The 19,387-nt window shown below is 43.3% G+C and overlaps 1 protein-coding gene across 2 annotated transcripts in view; it reads right to left on the reverse strand.

The window, feature by feature from the left end:
• cabp2a (calcium binding protein 2a) overlaps nucleotides 1–19,387 on the reverse strand; it is a 39,334-nt gene that overhangs the window by 3,274 nt on the left and 16,673 nt on the right. The window contains exons 3-5 of one of the 2 annotated variants that reach the window (XM_034237087.1): nucleotides 18,179–18,400; nucleotides 14,963–14,993; nucleotides 8,661–8,795 (exon numbers count right to left, since the gene is read on the reverse strand). In XM_034237087.1, coding sequence (XP_034092978.1) covers nucleotides 8,661–8,795; nucleotides 14,963–14,993; nucleotides 18,179–18,400 — 388 coding nt within the window. The remainder of the gene's footprint in view (nucleotides 1–8,660; nucleotides 8,796–14,962; nucleotides 14,994–18,178; nucleotides 18,401–19,387) is intronic. The other variant, XM_034237086.1, reaches the window with a different exon arrangement.

The following is a 19,387-nucleotide window of genomic DNA, read 5'->3' on the forward strand; positions in this document are numbered from 1 at the left end:
AGACGGCTTTAGGCGTCCACCTATGCACGGCGGTGTCTTGGTCTACGCCAGGCCCGTTCATAAGGTAAGTATCTCTTAGACATGTCTGGCTCCTTTTTCATCGTCGGTGCTTGCTGGGGCAACACAGGAGTGGTGAAAGGAGGAGGGCTGTGGGTCAGTAAGCTGTATCTGACCCCCAGGGACATAATGCACTTACGTTGTCCCATGCTCCATAGGAACCTGGGAAACGTGGTGCGCAGTAAGCCTACAGGGCTGGAAGCCTTCCCCACTACAGTCCATGCACATTCTACACGAGGTAAGCGTGTGTGAGTGTGGGGGACATGATGCACTTACGTTCTCCCCATGCTCCTTAGGGACCTGGGAAACATAGTGCGCAGTGTATAGCCACTTGCGCTGGCACCTGCAGGGGGGAGCTATGGGCTTATTCAGACCAAATAGGCTCTACCCAGCCAAGAGGGAGAGAGAGCACGGTCGTGAACTGTCAACGGGGGTGTGGGGGTGGGGGGGGAGAGCACGGTCGTGAACTGTCAACGGGGGTGTGGGGGGGGAGAACACGGTCGTGAACTGTCAACGGGGGGCGGGGCGCACGCTCGTGAACTGTTAGCGCCGTGTTATGCATGCCCACTGCACCTCGCGGGGGTGCGCACAGCGTAAAGCCAAAACTCAGACATTTCAATGATTTGTACGGCAAAGTTGGGTTTAGAAACGGTATCATTTCCTTTTTGGCAGGCATGCATAACACCGGAGCCTTGCTGCGGGGAAACTTTGGCGCTGTTCCGAGTTTGTTCTAATCCGTCAAAATGACGGACTGCTTCCAGATTTTTCCGTCATTGTTAAAAAAAATCCGTCATAGACGGAAAATATTCGGTTAACGCGACCTCTGGTAGGAAGAGTATTGTGGGCAAACTCGACCCATGTGAGGTGGTCACTCCAGGTGGTCTGGTTCTGGGAGACGAGACAGCGTAGCGTAGTCTCCAGTTCCTGATTCAGACACTCCGACTGTCCATTTGACTGAGGGTGATATCCGGATGACAAACTGACGGTGGCACCTATGAGTCGACAAAACTCCTTGCAAAAAATGGAAATGAATTGTGTACCCCTGTCGGAAACAATGTCATCAGGGAATCCATGGATCCTGAATACCTGATTCATCATGACCTCTGCGGTGACTTTGGCAGAGGGAAGCTTGGTCAATGGGATGAAGTGAGCCATCTTTGAGAATCGATCCACCACTCTTAGGACCGTAAGCCCATCTTGACCTGAGACGAGGTCTTATTACACGCACACACCGGACAAGCCGCTACATACTCCGCCGCATCCTTCCTCATGGCTGGCCACCAGAACCGCTGTTTTATCCTGAACAATGTCCTTGTTACTCCCGGATGGCACGAAAGCACGGATGAGTGAGCCCAGTGGATGACCTTGGAGTGAAGAGCCTCAGGAACAAACAGCAGATTGTTGGGACACTCACTAGGTGCTGGATTCATGACATTCGCCTTTTTAACGTCTGACTCCACCTGCCAGAAAAAGGCTCCGACCACACGGTTAAGTGGAAGAATGGTCTTGGGCTCTACAGCAAGTGGTTCTGGAACGTAAAGACGAGACAAAGCATCAAGTTTTTGATTCTGGGATCCGGGACGAAAAGAGAGTGTGACGTTGAACCTACTAAAAAATAGTGTCCGCCTGGCCTGACGGGAGTTGAGGCGTTTAGCCTTTCTTATGTACTCCAGATTTTTGTGGTCTGTCCAGACTAAAAACGGCTGCTCTGCCCCCTCTAGCCAGTGTCTCCATTCCTCGAGGGCAGCTTTTACGGCTAACAGTTCCTTGTTTCCCACATCATAATTCCTCTCTGCCGTAGTCAACTTCCGCAACAGGTAAGTACATGGATGCATTTTGTTGTCTTCTTCAGAACGCTGAGACAATACTCCTCCAATTCCCTCATTGGAAGCATCAACCTCGACCACAAACTGGCGATGGGGATCTGGAATGGTGAGTATAGGAGCTGATGTGAATCTCTCTCTGAGGTGTTGGAATGCGAAGTCTGCCTGTGGAGTCCACTTGAAGGGAACCTCAGGAGGAGTCAGAACATGCAGAGGGGCAGCAACAGAACTGAAATTCCGAATAAACTTCCTATAGAAGTTAGCAAACCCTAAAAACTGCCGAACCTTCTTCCTGGAGTCTGGTGTGGGCCAAAGGGAAACTGCACTGATTTTAGCAGGATCCATCTGGATATGATTGGGTGAGATTATGTATCCTAAGAAAGAAACCTCTTCTGTGTGGAACTCACATTTCTCTGCATTGACATATAGCTGATTCTCAAGCAGTTTCTGCAAAACCTGGCGGACATGGTTAACATGAGATTTAGTGTCTGGGGAGAAAATCAAAATATCATCAAAATACATGAATACCGAAACATTCAAAAAGTCCCGCAAAACCTCATTCACAAAAGCTTGAAACACAGCCGGTGCATTGCATAGTCCAAAAGGCATTACTAGGTACTCATAGTGACCACTGAGTATTGAATCCTGTCTTCCACTCATCCCCCTTTCTTATTCTAACCAAGTGATATGTATTTCTTAAATCTAACTTGGTAAGTTTGAAGCAGTTCAAAAGCAGATGACATAAGTGGTAGAGGATAGCGGTTTTTCACCGTAATATCATTAAGTGGACTGTAGTCTAGGCAAGGTCTCAGAGACCCGTCTTTCTTTCCCACGAAGAAAAACCCTGCAAGGTCAATGTGAGGATTGTGTGTCTTTAGCCATGGAAATCCCAAAATAATCGGGTGCTGAGCAGACTAAAAAATATGAAACTGCATACTCTCTGTATTAGGGCTGTGCGATTATGGCAAAAATCATAATCACGATTATTTGGTCAATAATTGATATCACGATTATTTTGACGATTATTCATTGACCATTTATTGAACTTTAAAACAAATAATATTTTACCAATAAACAAGATCAATAAATGTGTTGGAGCACACTTCCAAAACCATACTAAACATATATTAATATGATAAATAAAAATAAATAAGACCAAAATAAATGAAATCAAATATGTTGCAGTGCACTGTCACAACCTACTGAAAACTCCTTAACATATAGCCAACATTTTGGAAAAACATATTCAACATATTCCACTCAGTTAAACGTTGAAGGCTGGCCAACCGTCATGGTCCAGAAGTAACAGGAAATAAATGTTGAACTACAATTTAAGACCAAATAAAAATGTTTAGGCCACCATGGCAAATGCTGGTAGGGCTGCTCATGTCATCTCTTAAAGATTTTTTGCAAGAAATACCAGCCTGTTTACATGGTCTGGTTTCAGAGATGAGCGCAGGCAGGTGACAATATTGCCACCTGTACTGAAGACCCTCTCTGAAGAGGAACTTGTGGCAGTGCTGCCACATATGACACAGGAAAAAAAGAAAAGACTCTGAAGAACCCTTTCTTTGCCATTATATAAAAATAGTGTTATAGTGTTGCTACAAAAGTATAAATTAGGCTTACTAATAAGACAACTCAGATCTGAAGCTACACAGTAATCTGCTGCAGCAACAGTGCAATAAAAAAGACAACATTAATAGAATCAAACCCATTTTTTGTTGCATTTTATTAGAGTATAAAAATAAATGCCTTTAAAATAGGATGCAAGCAACACTAGTTTCTGAACTGATAGACTATAATCAATTTAAACAGAACAGATCTTAATGTTTGCATTCTTATACCATTTTGTACAATAATTATCATGAATAAATTCAAACAAACTAAAACTTACAGCAGATTAATAACGGTATCTAAATTGAGTTTTTATTATATCAAAAACCTGTTGAAATGCTGCTGTTATTTTTACTGTCCCACAAAAGCGCGTCGCAGCCTCCAGGAAAGCTTCTTTCATAACTTCGCCGTCTTCGAAAGACTTCATGTGTTTCGCAAGAACGTGACTGACACGATAAGATGCTCTGGTAGCAGCCTTGCTCTTGTTGTTGGGCCTGGTGAAAATGGACTGCTGTGCATTTAGCTGTCCTTTCAGGCCCCTCCCCTTTTGGGAGCGTAGGGCAGAATTAGGAGGGAATTCCGTCTCGGAGCGTTTGTGCACTGTTTTGAAATGCCGCTCCTAAATTACCCTTCTTCGATAAAGCCACGCTCGCATTGCAGATGAGACAGATGGACTTTGAATTGGAATAGATACAAAAATAATGATCCTCCCACTCGGAGTGAAATGATATATTTTGGGCTTTTTTGCTTCTGCCATAATTGCGGTCTTGTGTGTGTGCGGACTGTCACTCCTGTTGACCATCCATGCTGTTGACACGGACAACGTCAGCGAACTAGTGCACTGCTCACCAGCCACGCCCGGACACATGGGGTGAGGCCGGCCAATCACAAAGCTTTGATGCATTCAAGTGCATTATTCTGGCACGGGAACATTATGTTACAGGACATTAACGATACAACAGAATATTGTTGTTCTATTTTTAGACACATCTCGCGATCGACTGGGAATCTCCCCGCGACCCTTCTTTTTAACTAGTTGCTGCTCTTGTTCTGACATCTTCGCTTGCGCTGAACACTCACAACACATGTCACTCCCACGTGGCCGAGTGGGCTTTTAGGGAGGGGCGAAAGCGCACCCAGCAAAATAATCGTATTTTGTTAATTATGCTGTTTTCCTAATCGTCGCAAGCCATAATCGTAATCGCGATTAAAATACGATTAATTGCACAGCCCTACTCTGTATGGTCCTTATTCATAGTGATCTGAACAGGCTCAGTGCAGTGTGTAACTGTGAACAACAGACGGCCGTCTAAGGCACTGGCGTTAATAGGGCGGGATAGCGGAACAGTCTTTATTTTTAGCTGTTTGACTATGCTCCAGTCCATAAGACTTTCGTCAGCCCCTGAGTCTATTAATACACCGCAGTCTATGGCCTGATTGTTTATAAAAATGTTTACCTGAGTAACAGGTCGAGGAGAAAAGTCAGTGGAAAACTTGCTTACCAGCGCCCTCCTTTTGACTGGTAAGCTCGATCTTTTCCCGGACATGAAGCGAGTTGGTGATCCAGCTCACCGCAGTAGAAACAGCAGCCCTCCCGTAAACGGCGCTGTCTCTCCTCCCGAGTAAGCCTGGTTCTACCCAAATGCATGGGTTCGCCGGAGTTAACTGGAAGCGCTGTCCTCCGACGGTCCGATACCACGGGCTGGAAATCCTCACCCGGCGGAGCGACCCTCCGAGAATAATCCTGGGAACTGGGAAGAACGTCACGGGTGCGTCGGCGTTCTCTCTCTCTTTCCCGAAGACGGTTGTCGATCCGGATGGCCACAGCGATGAGAGATTCCAGATCCCGGGGCACCTCCAGTGGAGCCAGCTGGTCCTTTATTGGCTCTGAAAGCGTCACGAAGAGCTGGAACATTCCACCCGCTGTCCGCTGCCGCTGTGCGAAACTCAATGGCATAATCAACCACCTGACGGTTGAGCTGGCGCATCTGAAAAAGTCTTCTGCTGGCCTCTGTAGCAGGTGACGAGTGGTCAAAAATGCGACTCATGAAACTTTATGAAATCGGCCAATGAGTAACATAACTCGGTGTCTCTAGACCAGTGGTTCCCAAACTTTTTGTGCCCAAGGCACACCAAAGGACAAGTAAAAATCTCAAGGCACACCTATTGTGCAAAATAGCCCTTATAACACGTGTTATCACTCATATCATGTAAAATATCTGTAAATGTGCATAATTATTTACTAATGCCAAATAAAATGTGACAAAGACAACTATTACTCATGAAATATTTATTAACGAAATATTTCAGAAATTAATTTGAAACTTTATCAAATTAGGCTTCATCAAAGCAGCAACACACTCATTTAAACCAGACAGGTCACAACATTAAAAATGAGGCAAAGGAAACTCAGCAGAAATTCAGCACAGAGAACTGTCAATGCAAGGAAGCTGCATTGTCCATGGTCCTGAACTACAAATTATAAATGTAACATTTCAGCAATCAGCATTGAAACATGTGCTATTGTAAATATTTTTGCCGACTTACAAATTAGTGAGATACATGTGAACGTACGAACTGTGCATGCGTGAGTGGCAATAACTTTCCTTACCAGCAGGCGGCGGTAGTGTGTATTTGTTATTCAAAACAGGCAACAACCGGAAGACAGAGATGAAGAACAGACTACGTGATATAAACAAACAACAAATAGCGTGTGCGGTAGCTTCACCTTAACATGTGTTCTTTGCAGGTGCTTGTTGAGGTTTGACGTGGTGTTTACAGCAGTGGATAACAGCTTCTGGCCTGGACACAGTTTGCACCTCACTGTCACATTCCTGTCTATTCTTCGGACGAACTCAAAATAATGGGCATACCTCCACCCCTCGAGAGTTATCGCTGACTCAGCCATGTTTATGCAGCACTGCACGTGGAGATGTGGACGCGCAAGTCGCGCAGATTACGTACATATAAACCTACAAAGTACTGATATAGTAAATGAAAAAATAATTATTTTTGTGTAGTTGTATATTGCAATAATAACAACGTATGGTTGTCACAAAATCCCATGGCACACCCGGACTTGCCTCACGGCACACCGTTTGGGAACTACTGCTCTAGACCATTCTGCAGTAGCCCAGGCTGCAGCTCTTCCCGTTAAGTGAGACACGATAAATGCCACTTTACTGATGGAAAGGCTCCTGGGTGGTGTTGGAAATGCAAATCGCACTGTACCAAAAAGGCTCTGCAGTTCATAGAGTCTCCGGAAAATCTCTCCGGAAGTGCCAGCCGTAAAGATGAAGAAACAGCCTGGTTTGGGTTGACTGTGTCAGCAGGATTCTTGACAAGGAAACCCCCAGCTGTGGATGACGTCACCGGAGGAGCAGTCTGTAGGTGAGTGAATAATTGAGTCATCTGTGCAGTCAGCTGTTGTATCTGCGTAGAGATGACTTCCTGAAACTCTGCCTGGCGTCCTCCCAGCTCTTTTATTCCCTGATTGGCTATGCCCAGCTGTTCCTCGTGATGATAAATCTTCACGCCTTGTGCTGACAGGGTGGCATGAAGCATTCTTGGGTCGGCTAGGTCCATAATGGTCAGTTCGTTCTGTTACGAACTCAGAAACTCAGAGTATTGGACCCAATTGCACGACCCAGGAGACAGAGGTAAAGTATTTGTAAGATACTTTATTTTCCAATTGATGAACAAAATAAACACTTTCTAATCTCTAGATGAGATGGCAAAAAGTGAACAAAAGAACATCGCTCACGTAGTGAGGAACAAAAAGCATCATGGTATCAAAGAGAGCATAGATCCGACCTAGGCATGAGACAAGACGAACTGACAAAGAACACTGGGAGACTGGGGAATTTAAACACACAACAACAAGACACAGGTGGAAATAATCAGGGGAGGGGCTGGTGCTGATGAGCACGGGAGACACACAAGAGGAGGATAATCAGGAAACCTGGAATGACAGGTAAATGGTGAGTGACAAAACAACCATAAAACAACATAGAAATGAAACTCTTTTAACATTTCTGCCGGTGCACAACATCGCTGAAGAGGGTGTAGGATGACAGTCAGGAGGTGTAGCTGCCTTATGTGCGCGTGCATTCAGGTAGGCTCGCCCTGATTGGCCGGCTACGTTTATACAACTTCAGTGTTTGAATCCTCGCATATCATTGATGAGAGTAGTACCCATAGAGTCCAGTAGAGGGCTCCGCCTGTGCTTATAGAACTAGGGTTACAATATGTAACCCCCCGTTTCTTGCTTTATAAATGGTATTCATTCTCGCTACATTAGATACCTTTCTGGAATGCTACGTCCTGTTATACTGCGTTTCTGTACAATATTAAAGGTTTCTATAGCCGTGACATCAAAATGATGGTACTTTTCTAAGTAGATTTGTGCCTTAACAGTTACGGCACCTAAAGGGCACACTTTTGTAGAAAAACAAACAAAAAATAACGTTTATTCATACCGTTGTTTTAAGTATATGTTGCATTGATCTCAGTCAGTGACCAAAGTGATAGGTTTAACGTATAACATAACTTTTATTTTAATTGCAGCTTGTTTAGGGAGTTATAGTTTGTGCTTAAAGGTCCCATGTCATGGCTATTTCTACTGATCATAATTCCATTGTTGAGGTATACTAGAATAGATTTATATTGTGCAATTTTCCAAACTCACATTGGTTTCTCATTCAGCATCTCTGTATAGTATGTGTACTCTCTGTCCTAAACGGCTTGTTGGAGCTCCTGCCCCCCCACCTCCCTGTGAGCCCACTGTGCTCTGATTGGTCAGCTCGCCCACTCTGTTCTGATGAGTCTACCACTATGGTCTACCACCGTTACAGCGGAACATCAGTGATTATGTGTTACAACGGCGTTAGCAACCAGAAAATGACACCAGTAAGGACAAACAGATGACAATGCTGCGTGGGGTCTGGGTGCCATGTTGGCGGGACGTTGCGCGGCTCGCTGCGGCGAGGAGCGGACAGTGTGAGCTGGGTTAATTTCCTGCTTGCTGCGCGGGGTCTGTGAGACAGCGAGACATCGCGAATGGACGCGGGAAGGGGGGGATGCTGAAGGGGCTGCAGCACCCCCATCTGCGAGGCTCCACTAGCATTTTGTGTTTATTTTTACATCTGTGCATGCAGGACTTACAGATCTGCTGACTGAGTTCGATCAGTTCCATCTCTGTCGGCATGTATCCCATAGTCCTCATGCATTCGCCGAGGTCCTTACAGCTGATGAAGCCGTCCTTGTCTTTGTCAAACTCCCTGAATGCCTCACGCAGTTCTGCAGGGAAAATACAATGGAGAAGAGTGAATGAGTGCTAGACAAACACTGCGATTCTAAGGGTATACTCACACGAGTTAGGATCCCGTGTTAAAGCTCGCTATGTGTAGAATTGTATTGATTGTCGCAATTCATGATGGTTACATTTTGCAGAATTTTTTTTACAATGGTGGTGATAATTGGTTCAGTCTCTATATTTGCTGCTTTAATAGTTATTGAATGACACTGTTCTAGGAGTGCAATGCTAATATCTTAATTACTGTTTTAACTGCACTAGTACTAAATAGAAACCATACACACCTTCCCATAGGATTTTGTGACAACCTGGCCCTCAAAACTGCTATACGTTTTGTAACGGGTGCAGGCTCTCGCACCCACCACTGCACTTTGTATCAATCCCTAGGATGGTCCTCTCTGTACCAAAGAAGACAATCACACATGTTGATTTTTATCCTTAAGTCATTGCTAGGTAAGCTGCCCTTATATATCTCCAGACTTCTGTCCTTTTATACTTGCTTTTTTAATACCAGACGAGCAGCAAATGGGATGCTTTTAAATGTTCCTTTGATGCAGTCAGAGCTTGGTAAAACTGCATTCTCCCACTATGCTCCCTTTTTATGGAATACGCTGCAAGTAAAACTTTGTCGAGAGGCACTTCCTACTGTAAATGCTTTTAAAGGTATGCTACGATTAGCCCTTCATGAAACATGTAACTGTTTTACCTGATGCTATTGCTGATGTGATTATGCTTCTTGCCACTGCACAAATGGCCTTCTGTATTTATATTTGAATTGTATGTTTTTTGTTTAATGCCCTTGTTTTATGTTGAAACTTGTTGTGTGCCGTGTTGGTCAGGACTCCCTGGAAGAAGATATCTTGTATCTCAATGGGACATTCCTGGATAAATAAAGGATAAATAAAAAAAATCTGTATAAATCATGCCTAACTACTTATCATTTGTACTGAATACATAATAACTAGGAAGACTTTTGGGTAACACTTTATATTAAGGTACACAAATTAACCATCAGCTAGTTGTTAATTAACATGCATATTAGCAGTATATTGGCTCTTTATTAGTCATTATAAAACACTTATTAATGCCTTATTATACATGACCATATTCTACAAGTAATAAGCCATTAGTTGATATAACCATCTAATTAGTGCTTATTTATTGCAAGTAAGGAAGTTGTTGTACATGAGTTTTGATCTTAATATGCTCTGCTCAATATGGGCCTAATAAGGCAGTAGTACCACAATAATAGTAATTCTCCCTTAATAACACTTAACAAATATGATCTGCTCTTATGTAACAATACATGAAAGTATAAGTGTTAATTGTGTCTAAATAACTCTAAATTTGGTATTTATATATAAGAACATGTTCCCTATTTTAAAGTGAAGTCTTGTTCATAACCAATAAGCTAGTAGTTTGACTCTAATTGACCTGAACAGGTTCCCTATTCTAAAGTTGCCTCCTCTTCACATTAAGTAAATACATTATAGCACACAACTACTGAAATTAACCTCAAAAGTACATGAACAAAGTAGGCACACTTGAAATATCTGTTTTATTAATGAACCACTAAAGAGAGGTTCAGACACATACATGTACCAAAACATGTCAAGTTTCTCGAAGGCTGAGAACTAGGGTTGCCAACCGTCCCGTATTAGCCGCGACGTCCCGTATTTGAGCCAAAAGGGGCGTGTCCCGTACGGGACTTTGTTTGTCCCGGATTCCCGTGTAGAGGGAAAAATACAAAATATGTTTCTGTTTGCGCGCAATGCAGTGTGTCTGGCTGCGTGCCTGTGTGTTTGTGTGCTGTATGGGAAGGGCACTAGGACCGCTCAGTTGACAGGGCAGGCACAATGCTCGCACGTGTGTGTGTGAGATTTTCTCCGGTGGGCGCGGCATCATTGTTTGTGTGGCATGTCAGCTTGTTCAGTCGTGTGGGGAAATGAGCGCTGCTGGTGGAGGAGGTGATGATGAAAGAGGAGAAGAGAGAGAGGATGTGGTTCTGGGCCCTGGCCCTTCTAAAAAGAAAAGACTTGTGTCTTATAACAAACAGTGGAAGAAAAACACAGTTGGGTAAAGCCCGTGAGTGGAGATCTGTCTCGGGTCTTCTGCGCGCGCGTGTGTGTGTGTGTGTGTGTGTGTGTGTGTGTGTGTGTGTGTGTGTGTGTGTGTGTGTGTGTATGTGTGTGAGAGAGTCAGTCAGCTGATTGATGGGGAAATGGTTGGTTGAAGGATAACATTAAGTCTAATAATGATGTACCGTGCATGTTCACATGTATACTTTGCATTATTTAATACCATTTTTCAAATATTTATTTTTTAACATTTTGGACAAAATAGCCAATTGTACATCGAGGTGCCCAGATGTCCCTAGTGCCCACCTATCCGATTTGAACATGCTGATGTACAATGTGATGTAGTAGCCTAATGCAGGTGTAAGACCATTGTTTTTGTATTGTGTTATAGGTATGCATAGTTTTCTATGCATTTTGAGGGTTTTGGGGGGGTTTGACTTTGACCCCTCGAACCCTATAGGGGGCTGGCTCCCCCAAAATAATTAAATAACATAACCCTAAAACCGAAATAAAGTAACAAAAAAAAGTAACTAAATCCACCAGAAACCTGAAAATCTTCGCGGACACGTGCGCGGGGGACACATGCCTGTGTCCCGTTTTTCCATTTCTGGAAGTTGGCAACCCTAACTGCCATGCTATTCAGTTCGCTTTCTCCTACTTCCTGTACCCGGTTTCCTGTCTAACCTTCATTATATTACATTGCATTTAGCTGACGCTTTTATCCAAAGCGACTTACAATAAGTACATTCGACCAGGAAGACACAACCTTGAAGAAAACAGAATCATATAAGTACATCAGGTTTCATAGAGCCAAACATTTCAAGTGCTACTCAACTGGCTATAGATAAGCCAATCCTTTATTAGTATATAAGTGCTCTGTTAGCAGTTCTTTGTTAGTAATTCTATCGCTCAAAGTGGAGTCGAAAGAGATGAGTTTTCAGTCTGCGCCGGAAGATGTGCAAGCTTTCTGCTGTCCTGATTTCAAAGGGGAGCTCATTCCACCATTTTGGAGCCAGGATAGCAAACCCACGTGTTTTTGCTGATGGCAACTTGGGTTCGCAGTGCGGGTGCAGCGAGTCGTTTGGCTGATGCAGAGCGGAGTGCACGTGCTGGGGTGTACAGTTAAACCATGTCCTGGATGTAGGAAGGGCCAGATCCATTCACTGCATGGTACGCAAGTACCAGTGTCTTGAAGTGGATTCTAGCAGTTACCGGAAGCCAGTGAAGGGAGCGGAGGAGCGGTGTGGTGTGGGAAAATGTTGGAAGGTTGAAGACCAGACGAGCCGCTGCATTCTGGATGAGCTGCAGATGTGGCACATGCAGGTAGACCAGCCAGGAGGGAGTTGCAGTAGTCTAGGCGTGAGATAACGAGAGCCTGAACCAGAACCTGCGTGGCTTTCTGGGTCAGCTGGGGACCTATCCTCCTGATGTTGTAAAGAGTGTATCTGCAGCAGCGGGTTGTAGCAGCGATGTTTGCGGTGAAGGACAGTTTGTTATCTAGGATCACACCCAGATTCCTTGCAGTCTGAGTCGGGGAAAAAGAGGTGCCGATGTTGATTGTCAGGTCAAGAGTGGGCCAATCTTTTCCCGGAAGGAAAAGCAGTTCAGTCTTGTCAAGGTTGAGCTTGAGGTGATGAGCAGACATCTGAAGGAGGTTTGAAGGGATAGGGTCCAGAGGACAGGTGGTAGGGCGGGCAGAGGTAATGAGGGTAAGAACCTCACTTGGAGAGAGAGGGGAAAAGGAGGTTAGTGTGTGGGTGAAAGGTGGGTCTGGTGACCCAGCGGTGAGTAAAGGTGAGTCAGAAAAAGGAGAGCGAATATCATCAGCCTTTTTTTCAAAGTAGTTAACAAAGTCGCTTGACAGAAGGGAGGAGGGGGAAGGGGCTTTGGGGGGGTCCAGGAGGGTGGAGAAAATGGAAAATAGTTTTTTGGGATTGGAATAGGAAGATTGGATCTTATCTTGAAAGAAAGTGCTTTTTGCCTAAGAGATCGAAGCAGAGAAAGAGGAGAGGAGAGCCTGATAGGTTAGGAGGTCGTCATGGTGTTTGGATTTCCACCGTTTCCGCTCTGCTGCCCGAAGGATGGTTCTATTAGCACGCAGTGCGTCATTTAGCCAGGGAGCAGGAGGGGACTGACGAGCCTGCCGAGATGTGAGAGGACAGAGAGAGTCCAGAGAGGATGAGAGAGTAGAGAGGAGAGTTTCTGCTGCAGAGTTTGGAGGCAGGAGTTGGAACGAGTCAGAGGAAGGGAGGGCTGAGTGCACCGATGAGGCAAAGGTAGAGGGGGAGAGGGTTAGAAGTAGAGCAGTTCCTTGAGAATATGAGATCAAGGACATTGCCAGCTTTATGAGTTGGTGGAGATGGAGACAGTGAAAAAGCAAAGGTGGTTAACAGAGAGAAGTACAGTGGGAGGGCCAGTTTCAGGGATGTGTGAGAGGAGATGATCTAATTCCTCTAAGAAGTTCCCCAAGGCGCCTGGTGGACGGTAGAGAACAACAATGGTTAATTGTATAGGATGGGTTACTGTGACGGCATGGAATTCAAAGGTGGAAGGAGTGAAGTTAGGTAGCTTGAAGAGGGAAAAGCTCCATTTGGGAGAGAGCAGGAGACCAGTGCCACCTCCTATGCCAGTGGGTCTGGGTGTATGGGAGAAGGAATATGCTGTGGAGAGAGCTGCTGGGGTGGATGTGTTGGATGGAGTAATCCAGGTCTCAGTGAGAGCAAGGAAATCCAGAGACTGCAGGGAGGCGTAGCCAGAGATGAAGTCAGCCTTAGGAACAGCTGACTGGCAGTTCCACAGGCCACCTGAAACTAGATGTTGGATCTCAGTGGAGCATGTGGGATAGACGAGAGCAGGGCGGTTATAGCGATTAGGAGATACACGGGGCCAGTGATAATTGCGAGAAGACACATGAACAGGAATGGAGAAAATACACATGAATATAGCCTGAGGGGCTAAAAAACTAAATAAAACACCAGCGATACTTAGCTCAATCTGAGTAGGATTTGCCTCCTCTATGCCACCCTCGGGACTCCCGCAGGACTCCAATGTCTGACGCTCCAGGAAAGAGCTACCTAAAATGGACGCCTGATTGCTGAGTTCTCACAGCTGTGGGGCCACGCCCCTCTAATTAGTTAACTCTCTACAGCTGATGGGCGACAGCAGAGTGTCCCTGCCTATATTGTAATGCAGGGTTGAGTGACCCACTGAGACCTGTGTAACAGGTTCAGTTGAGCAGATCTGAGATTTAAAATCTCTCAAAAGCACCGTTTTAGCTACAATAACAATTATACAGAGTAGAATCAATGAAACAGAGAAGTCTATTTAAACAAGAATATAACTTACAGTGGTTGCTGCGTCACCCGGTCTAGATGCACACTTCAGTACCTTCCAGTACCTTCAGTACACATTTTACAAATATATAAATGTGCAAATATGAAACATACAGGTCAATATCACCTTGCTATTGGTAGCTGAACTGTCAATACCCCAAAACATATTCTTAGATATAAATATCACATTTTGAGTTATTTACACTTATAGTTTCATGTCTTGTTACATATCAATAGATCATATTTGTTAAGTGTTATTATGGGAGAATTACTATTAATGTGGTACTACCTCATTAGGCCCATATTGAGCAGAGCATAGACCAAAACTCATGTACAACAACTTCCTTACTTGCAATAAATAAGCACTAATTATAGGGTTATTGAGTATCTTGAGAATATGGTCATGTAGAATGACTAATAAAGGGCCAATATACTGCTAATATGCATGTTAATGAACAACTAGTTGATGGTTAATTTGTATACCTTAATATAAAGTGCTACCGACCTTTGTTATAGTAGCGTTATTAGTATGTGCTACCATGCTTTTTTCTTTCTCGCTGTTTACATTTTGATCTTCTCCAAAGTCAGGAAATCGTAGGGCAAAGTCAGGAAAGTCTAAATGGTACTCTTTACAGTAAAGCACTTTTTTCAGATTCAAACAGAGGGTTTCAGGATTAAAAGGAAGAAGACAGGAGTCAGGGAGAGAAAGAGCTATGATTTGATTACGCTTTTGATATCTACCTTCCATTTCCTCTGGTCGTAGATCTCTGTCCTGCAGTGGGGCGGATAGAAGAATAGACCCACACAAAGAGAAAAATGGACAGCGAGTCAGGTCAAACACAAACTTTCATTCTGTGATCAAGCACATTTTCACAATGACATAACATGCTAGAACAAATTAAGTGCTTAGGTTCTAGTGGTTCCATTGCTCCTGTAAACATGTTTATTCCCTGTTCGGACGCCTAAGCAGAGATTCAATTGCTGGATTATTTGGGTTTTGATCAGACTGACCCTTATAACCTTATTAGTTGATCTGCCACAAAAGCTTGTGTCCAATCTCATTGCAGACGCTTTTAGCTTATGCATGCTCCACAACAAGCATTTCAAACGCATCATGGAAAACCCTATCCCTTCACAAACATACAGGAAAATGCATACACATCCATATTCACAATACATGCATGCAAACTCATAAAAGGCTTTGTATATTGATACAATTATGAGGAACCCAAAGAACCAAGACCTAATTTGGAGCCTAAACTTCCTAGAACTGAGTTAAAACAGTAACACGTAGCTACAGCCACACACCAATACATCATTTACAGTGTATTTGATTTTGGCTTCACCCTGTTTTGCATAGCCAAAAGTTGATGCATGGATATATTTGTTCATGCTGTGACATCATCAACAGGAATAATATGGGCCGGGATTAGAGGATACAGGGGAGAGAACAGTGGAAGGGAGATTACAGCTGTAAATTGTATTACAAATCACGAAGGCTTATCGGTTTTTCATTTTCCAGTCTTCCAATGATTTTTTCATCTGCATGTGTCATCTGCTGTTCGACCAGTACCCTATTAACAAACACGTACACACCTGCACACCGTGTACCGATTTGTCTTTTTGGCTGAACATTTGTGACTGTCAGTTTAAGCCCAAATTCAGGCAAAGAGGCGGTGAGGAAAATGTTTTTCTTGCTACCATCTGTGTTTCTTTTCTGCTTTTATTCCCAAACAACACTCTGATTGCTCTCAAAAACAAAAAAACAGCAACCCAGCATTAACAAAACGTATTGAAGCAAAGACATGTTGGAGTTACAATTTCCTAAAGTAAAGATTCAAGTAATTCTCCCATGTCGCAAAAATAAGGTACCACTTACACCAAAGGAATAGTTAAAGGGTGTTTGTACAAACAAGAAGGGATTATTACTGCGCTCATTGCTGCCATTTTAGAGTACAAAGGGGATTACGGGGGATTGACAAATAGTAAATGCTATTACTCTCACTATATCCACAAAAGTGACACTAATCTGTGTTCTCTGTCAAGGAATCCCATTTCCCAACCCATAAGAAGAAGTTGTCCCACAAGTTTAGATGTTGTAGCTTAGAAAAGACGCTGGTGGGAGATAGATAGAAAAATAGTTCTAACATTGATCATTTTCATCAAGAAAAAAACAGAGAAGAAAAATAATATAATATGGAGGAGAGAATAGACATGTGGGCAGCAAGGATCGTCTGTTCTGCTGAGCCGGTTGGAGGCTTTGCTGTCAAAACTTTTTACACTACAACATTTGGAATCGCAGAGTGGTACCTGCTATACCACTTGGTTGTCTGCAACAAATCTTTCTGATGCGTCTTTGAAAATATAGAGCGAATGCCAATTTATCGGGGCTTTTGTCTACAAGTGGACAATCGGATACATTTGTTTGGTATTGTTTGGTTATATAGAACAGCTGGTTAGCTATCGGCTCAGTGTTTTACATGGTCATCATTTTAGTTTAGTATGTTAACAGCTAGATAATTAGCACTTAACACAAAGTACAGCTAAGACTGATTGGATGTTTGAGTTTTTGTAGGTACTTTTTTATTTTTGGTAGCTATTTGATCATTCATTTATAATCCAACAATTATTCACTCACCTTTTAACTCAAGTTTTGGTGTCCTTACACCTTAAAATAATTACTTTCTCCTATCGACTCAGCCAAAGGTCTTCTAATACCTCAGAAGCCTATAGCTCAGTAAAGCTGTGATCAGTGACTACACTATCATCCTAATGGCTCTTTTCAATTAGCGCTGCTAGCTGTTCTGTGGGGAAATTACTCTGTTATTGATCTCTGCCATGCCCCCCATCTCTACAGAAGACATGCAAGGCACACATGTTATCTTTAGCACTGTTTGAAAATAAATTCATGATCTTAATTATAATCTAGACCAATTGGGAGGCCAGTTTCTTAGTCATTATAGTACAATCGGCCCCCTTTTTACAACATACTTCTACTATAAGATATACAGTATGTGCAAGAAATCCGTCACACAATTGCACAACAATGTATATATATATATTTTTTTTAAAATAATTTTGCAAACATATTATAAAATAGTTTAAGGTTAGATATAGTTATAACAATGAACCTTTCCTAGTGTATTACTCTTTTACTGGTATACTTGAAAGCCATGTTTGCATGATTATGTTATGTGATCATTATTTTGGAATATTATAATATAATGGATATTTCTGACGTAGTACTTGCCTTTAGAACAAATAACTATTTATTCTGATACATTGTATTCAGTCAAATAAATATCTCCTTCAGAAATGTTTATCATATTTATAACTAAAAACCATACAAATATTAAGTTCTGCATAAATCACATTCAAAGCAGGGTAACCTTTTTTACAAAACGGACTTTATCCAGAGCGTAAATTTGATGGATATGGTGTAACCTTCTGTATATCTATAATGAAAATCATTGATTTTATTCTGGTAGGAAGTCATTTAGCACTCTTAAACTTGTTCCACAGATATAAAAGGAATCGTATCTTTTCAAATTAAACCTAGTAGCCCCGCCCCCTAAAAACAAAAAGGCACATTGCTGCCTTCAAAGAGCTGTAAATCAAATGACTATAACAGCTCTTCTAGCACAATCACACAACCTCTTGTGAATTATTGTGATATGAAGGTATATAGGATTGATGAGGTTGGGGGTTGACATTGTAATTGGTGGAGATGGGATAGGCTGGAACTTCACCTTCACTTGTACTTAGACACCACTGAGAAAATGGATGGATGAAGAGATTTATGGGCTATGATTATTCCATAGTGTGTGTGTGTGTGTGTGTGTGTGTGTGTGTGTGTGTGTGTGTGTGTGTGTGTGTGTGTGTGTGTGTGTGTGTGTGTGTGTGTGTGTGTGTGTGTGTGTGTGTGTGTGTGTGTGTGTGTGTGAATGCTATACATACAATCTGGCTCTGTGCAAAGCTCTGTCTGAGGAAGATACAAGCAGGCCCCACTAGGTGGTGCAGCATGTTGCAGTTCTGAACCAGCGCGCACAGGGGCTCGTCGAAGTCCCGCTCGCTCGCTCCTTCGTCTTCGTCATCCGTGTCAAGCTCACGTGCACCCCCCATGCCCCCCAGCATGGCGGCAGCCAACGGGGCGCCGCTTCGTTCTACAGACGACTCCCCCTTAGAGGAGGGGAACGAACCGAATTAGGATCCAGACCACGTTGCGACTTAAATTCCGTCTCTTGCAATTCACAAGACCATTCGTCTTGTGCTTTTTAGAATATAGACTTATAAGAACCAACATTTGTTGAAATGGTCGTAAGATGTTGTTTACAGTTCAACTTTAGCTGGGGAATTGTCAATCGTTAGCGTTCGGGACCAACTTTCACAAATGATCAGGCTTACAAATCATTTATCTTCAATATCTTAATAAGTTCACACTATATCGTAGTCAAACGTACTTTGATAAATCGGTGTCTCTTAGCTTAAAGGAATGAAATCAACCCTTACCTTCTTTCTTTTACTGTTCTTTTTAGAAGCCTTGTTTATGTTTCCCATCTCCCTGCCCTCTTCTTCCTGTCCTCCCCTACTCCTGTCCCTACACGTCTCCCCTGTACCTTTGCCTCTTTTCCTCTTCCTGTCTTTCTCTGTTCAATTGTCACATAAAAGTCCAAAATCCATACTCAATCCAGTGCGTTCCATGGGGCAACGTCTTCCACGCCCAGTGAGGCAAATACTTCACCAATACTCTTGGAAGCGAATGAGGATCCCTCAGTGCACCTTCTACCATTCAAGATCCTATTGGTCAAAATGAGAGGCAAGGTATAGGCATATGATGTCGCGCTAAATCCTAAAGTCCTATAGGAGGATGGAGGCTGGAGGCTGTCATGATGAGATTTGAGACGTGGTGTAGTGTGATATTATGGAAAAGCAGCAGGACGCTGGAGATTGACTGAGGGTAGGGTTCGAGAGCCGGGTCATATCGGGGCTGAACGACCTGCTGCTGCCAGATTCTGGCTGACTGGATCATTTTGTTTCTCCCTTTCTATCTCTTTCTCACATACACACACTGTTTCTATCTGTCGGCCCCCGGCCATGAGTGATCTCTTGATTTTAGACCAATTTAATCTAATCCGCCCCACCCACCTCCCACTCTCTGCCTCCCAA

Source organism: Gymnodraco acuticeps, unplaced genomic scaffold (genome assembly GCF_902827175.1).
Source record: "Gymnodraco acuticeps unplaced genomic scaffold, fGymAcu1.1, whole genome shotgun sequence".
NCBI classification, from domain to species: domain Eukaryota; kingdom Metazoa; phylum Chordata; class Actinopteri; order Perciformes; family Bathydraconidae; genus Gymnodraco; species Gymnodraco acuticeps.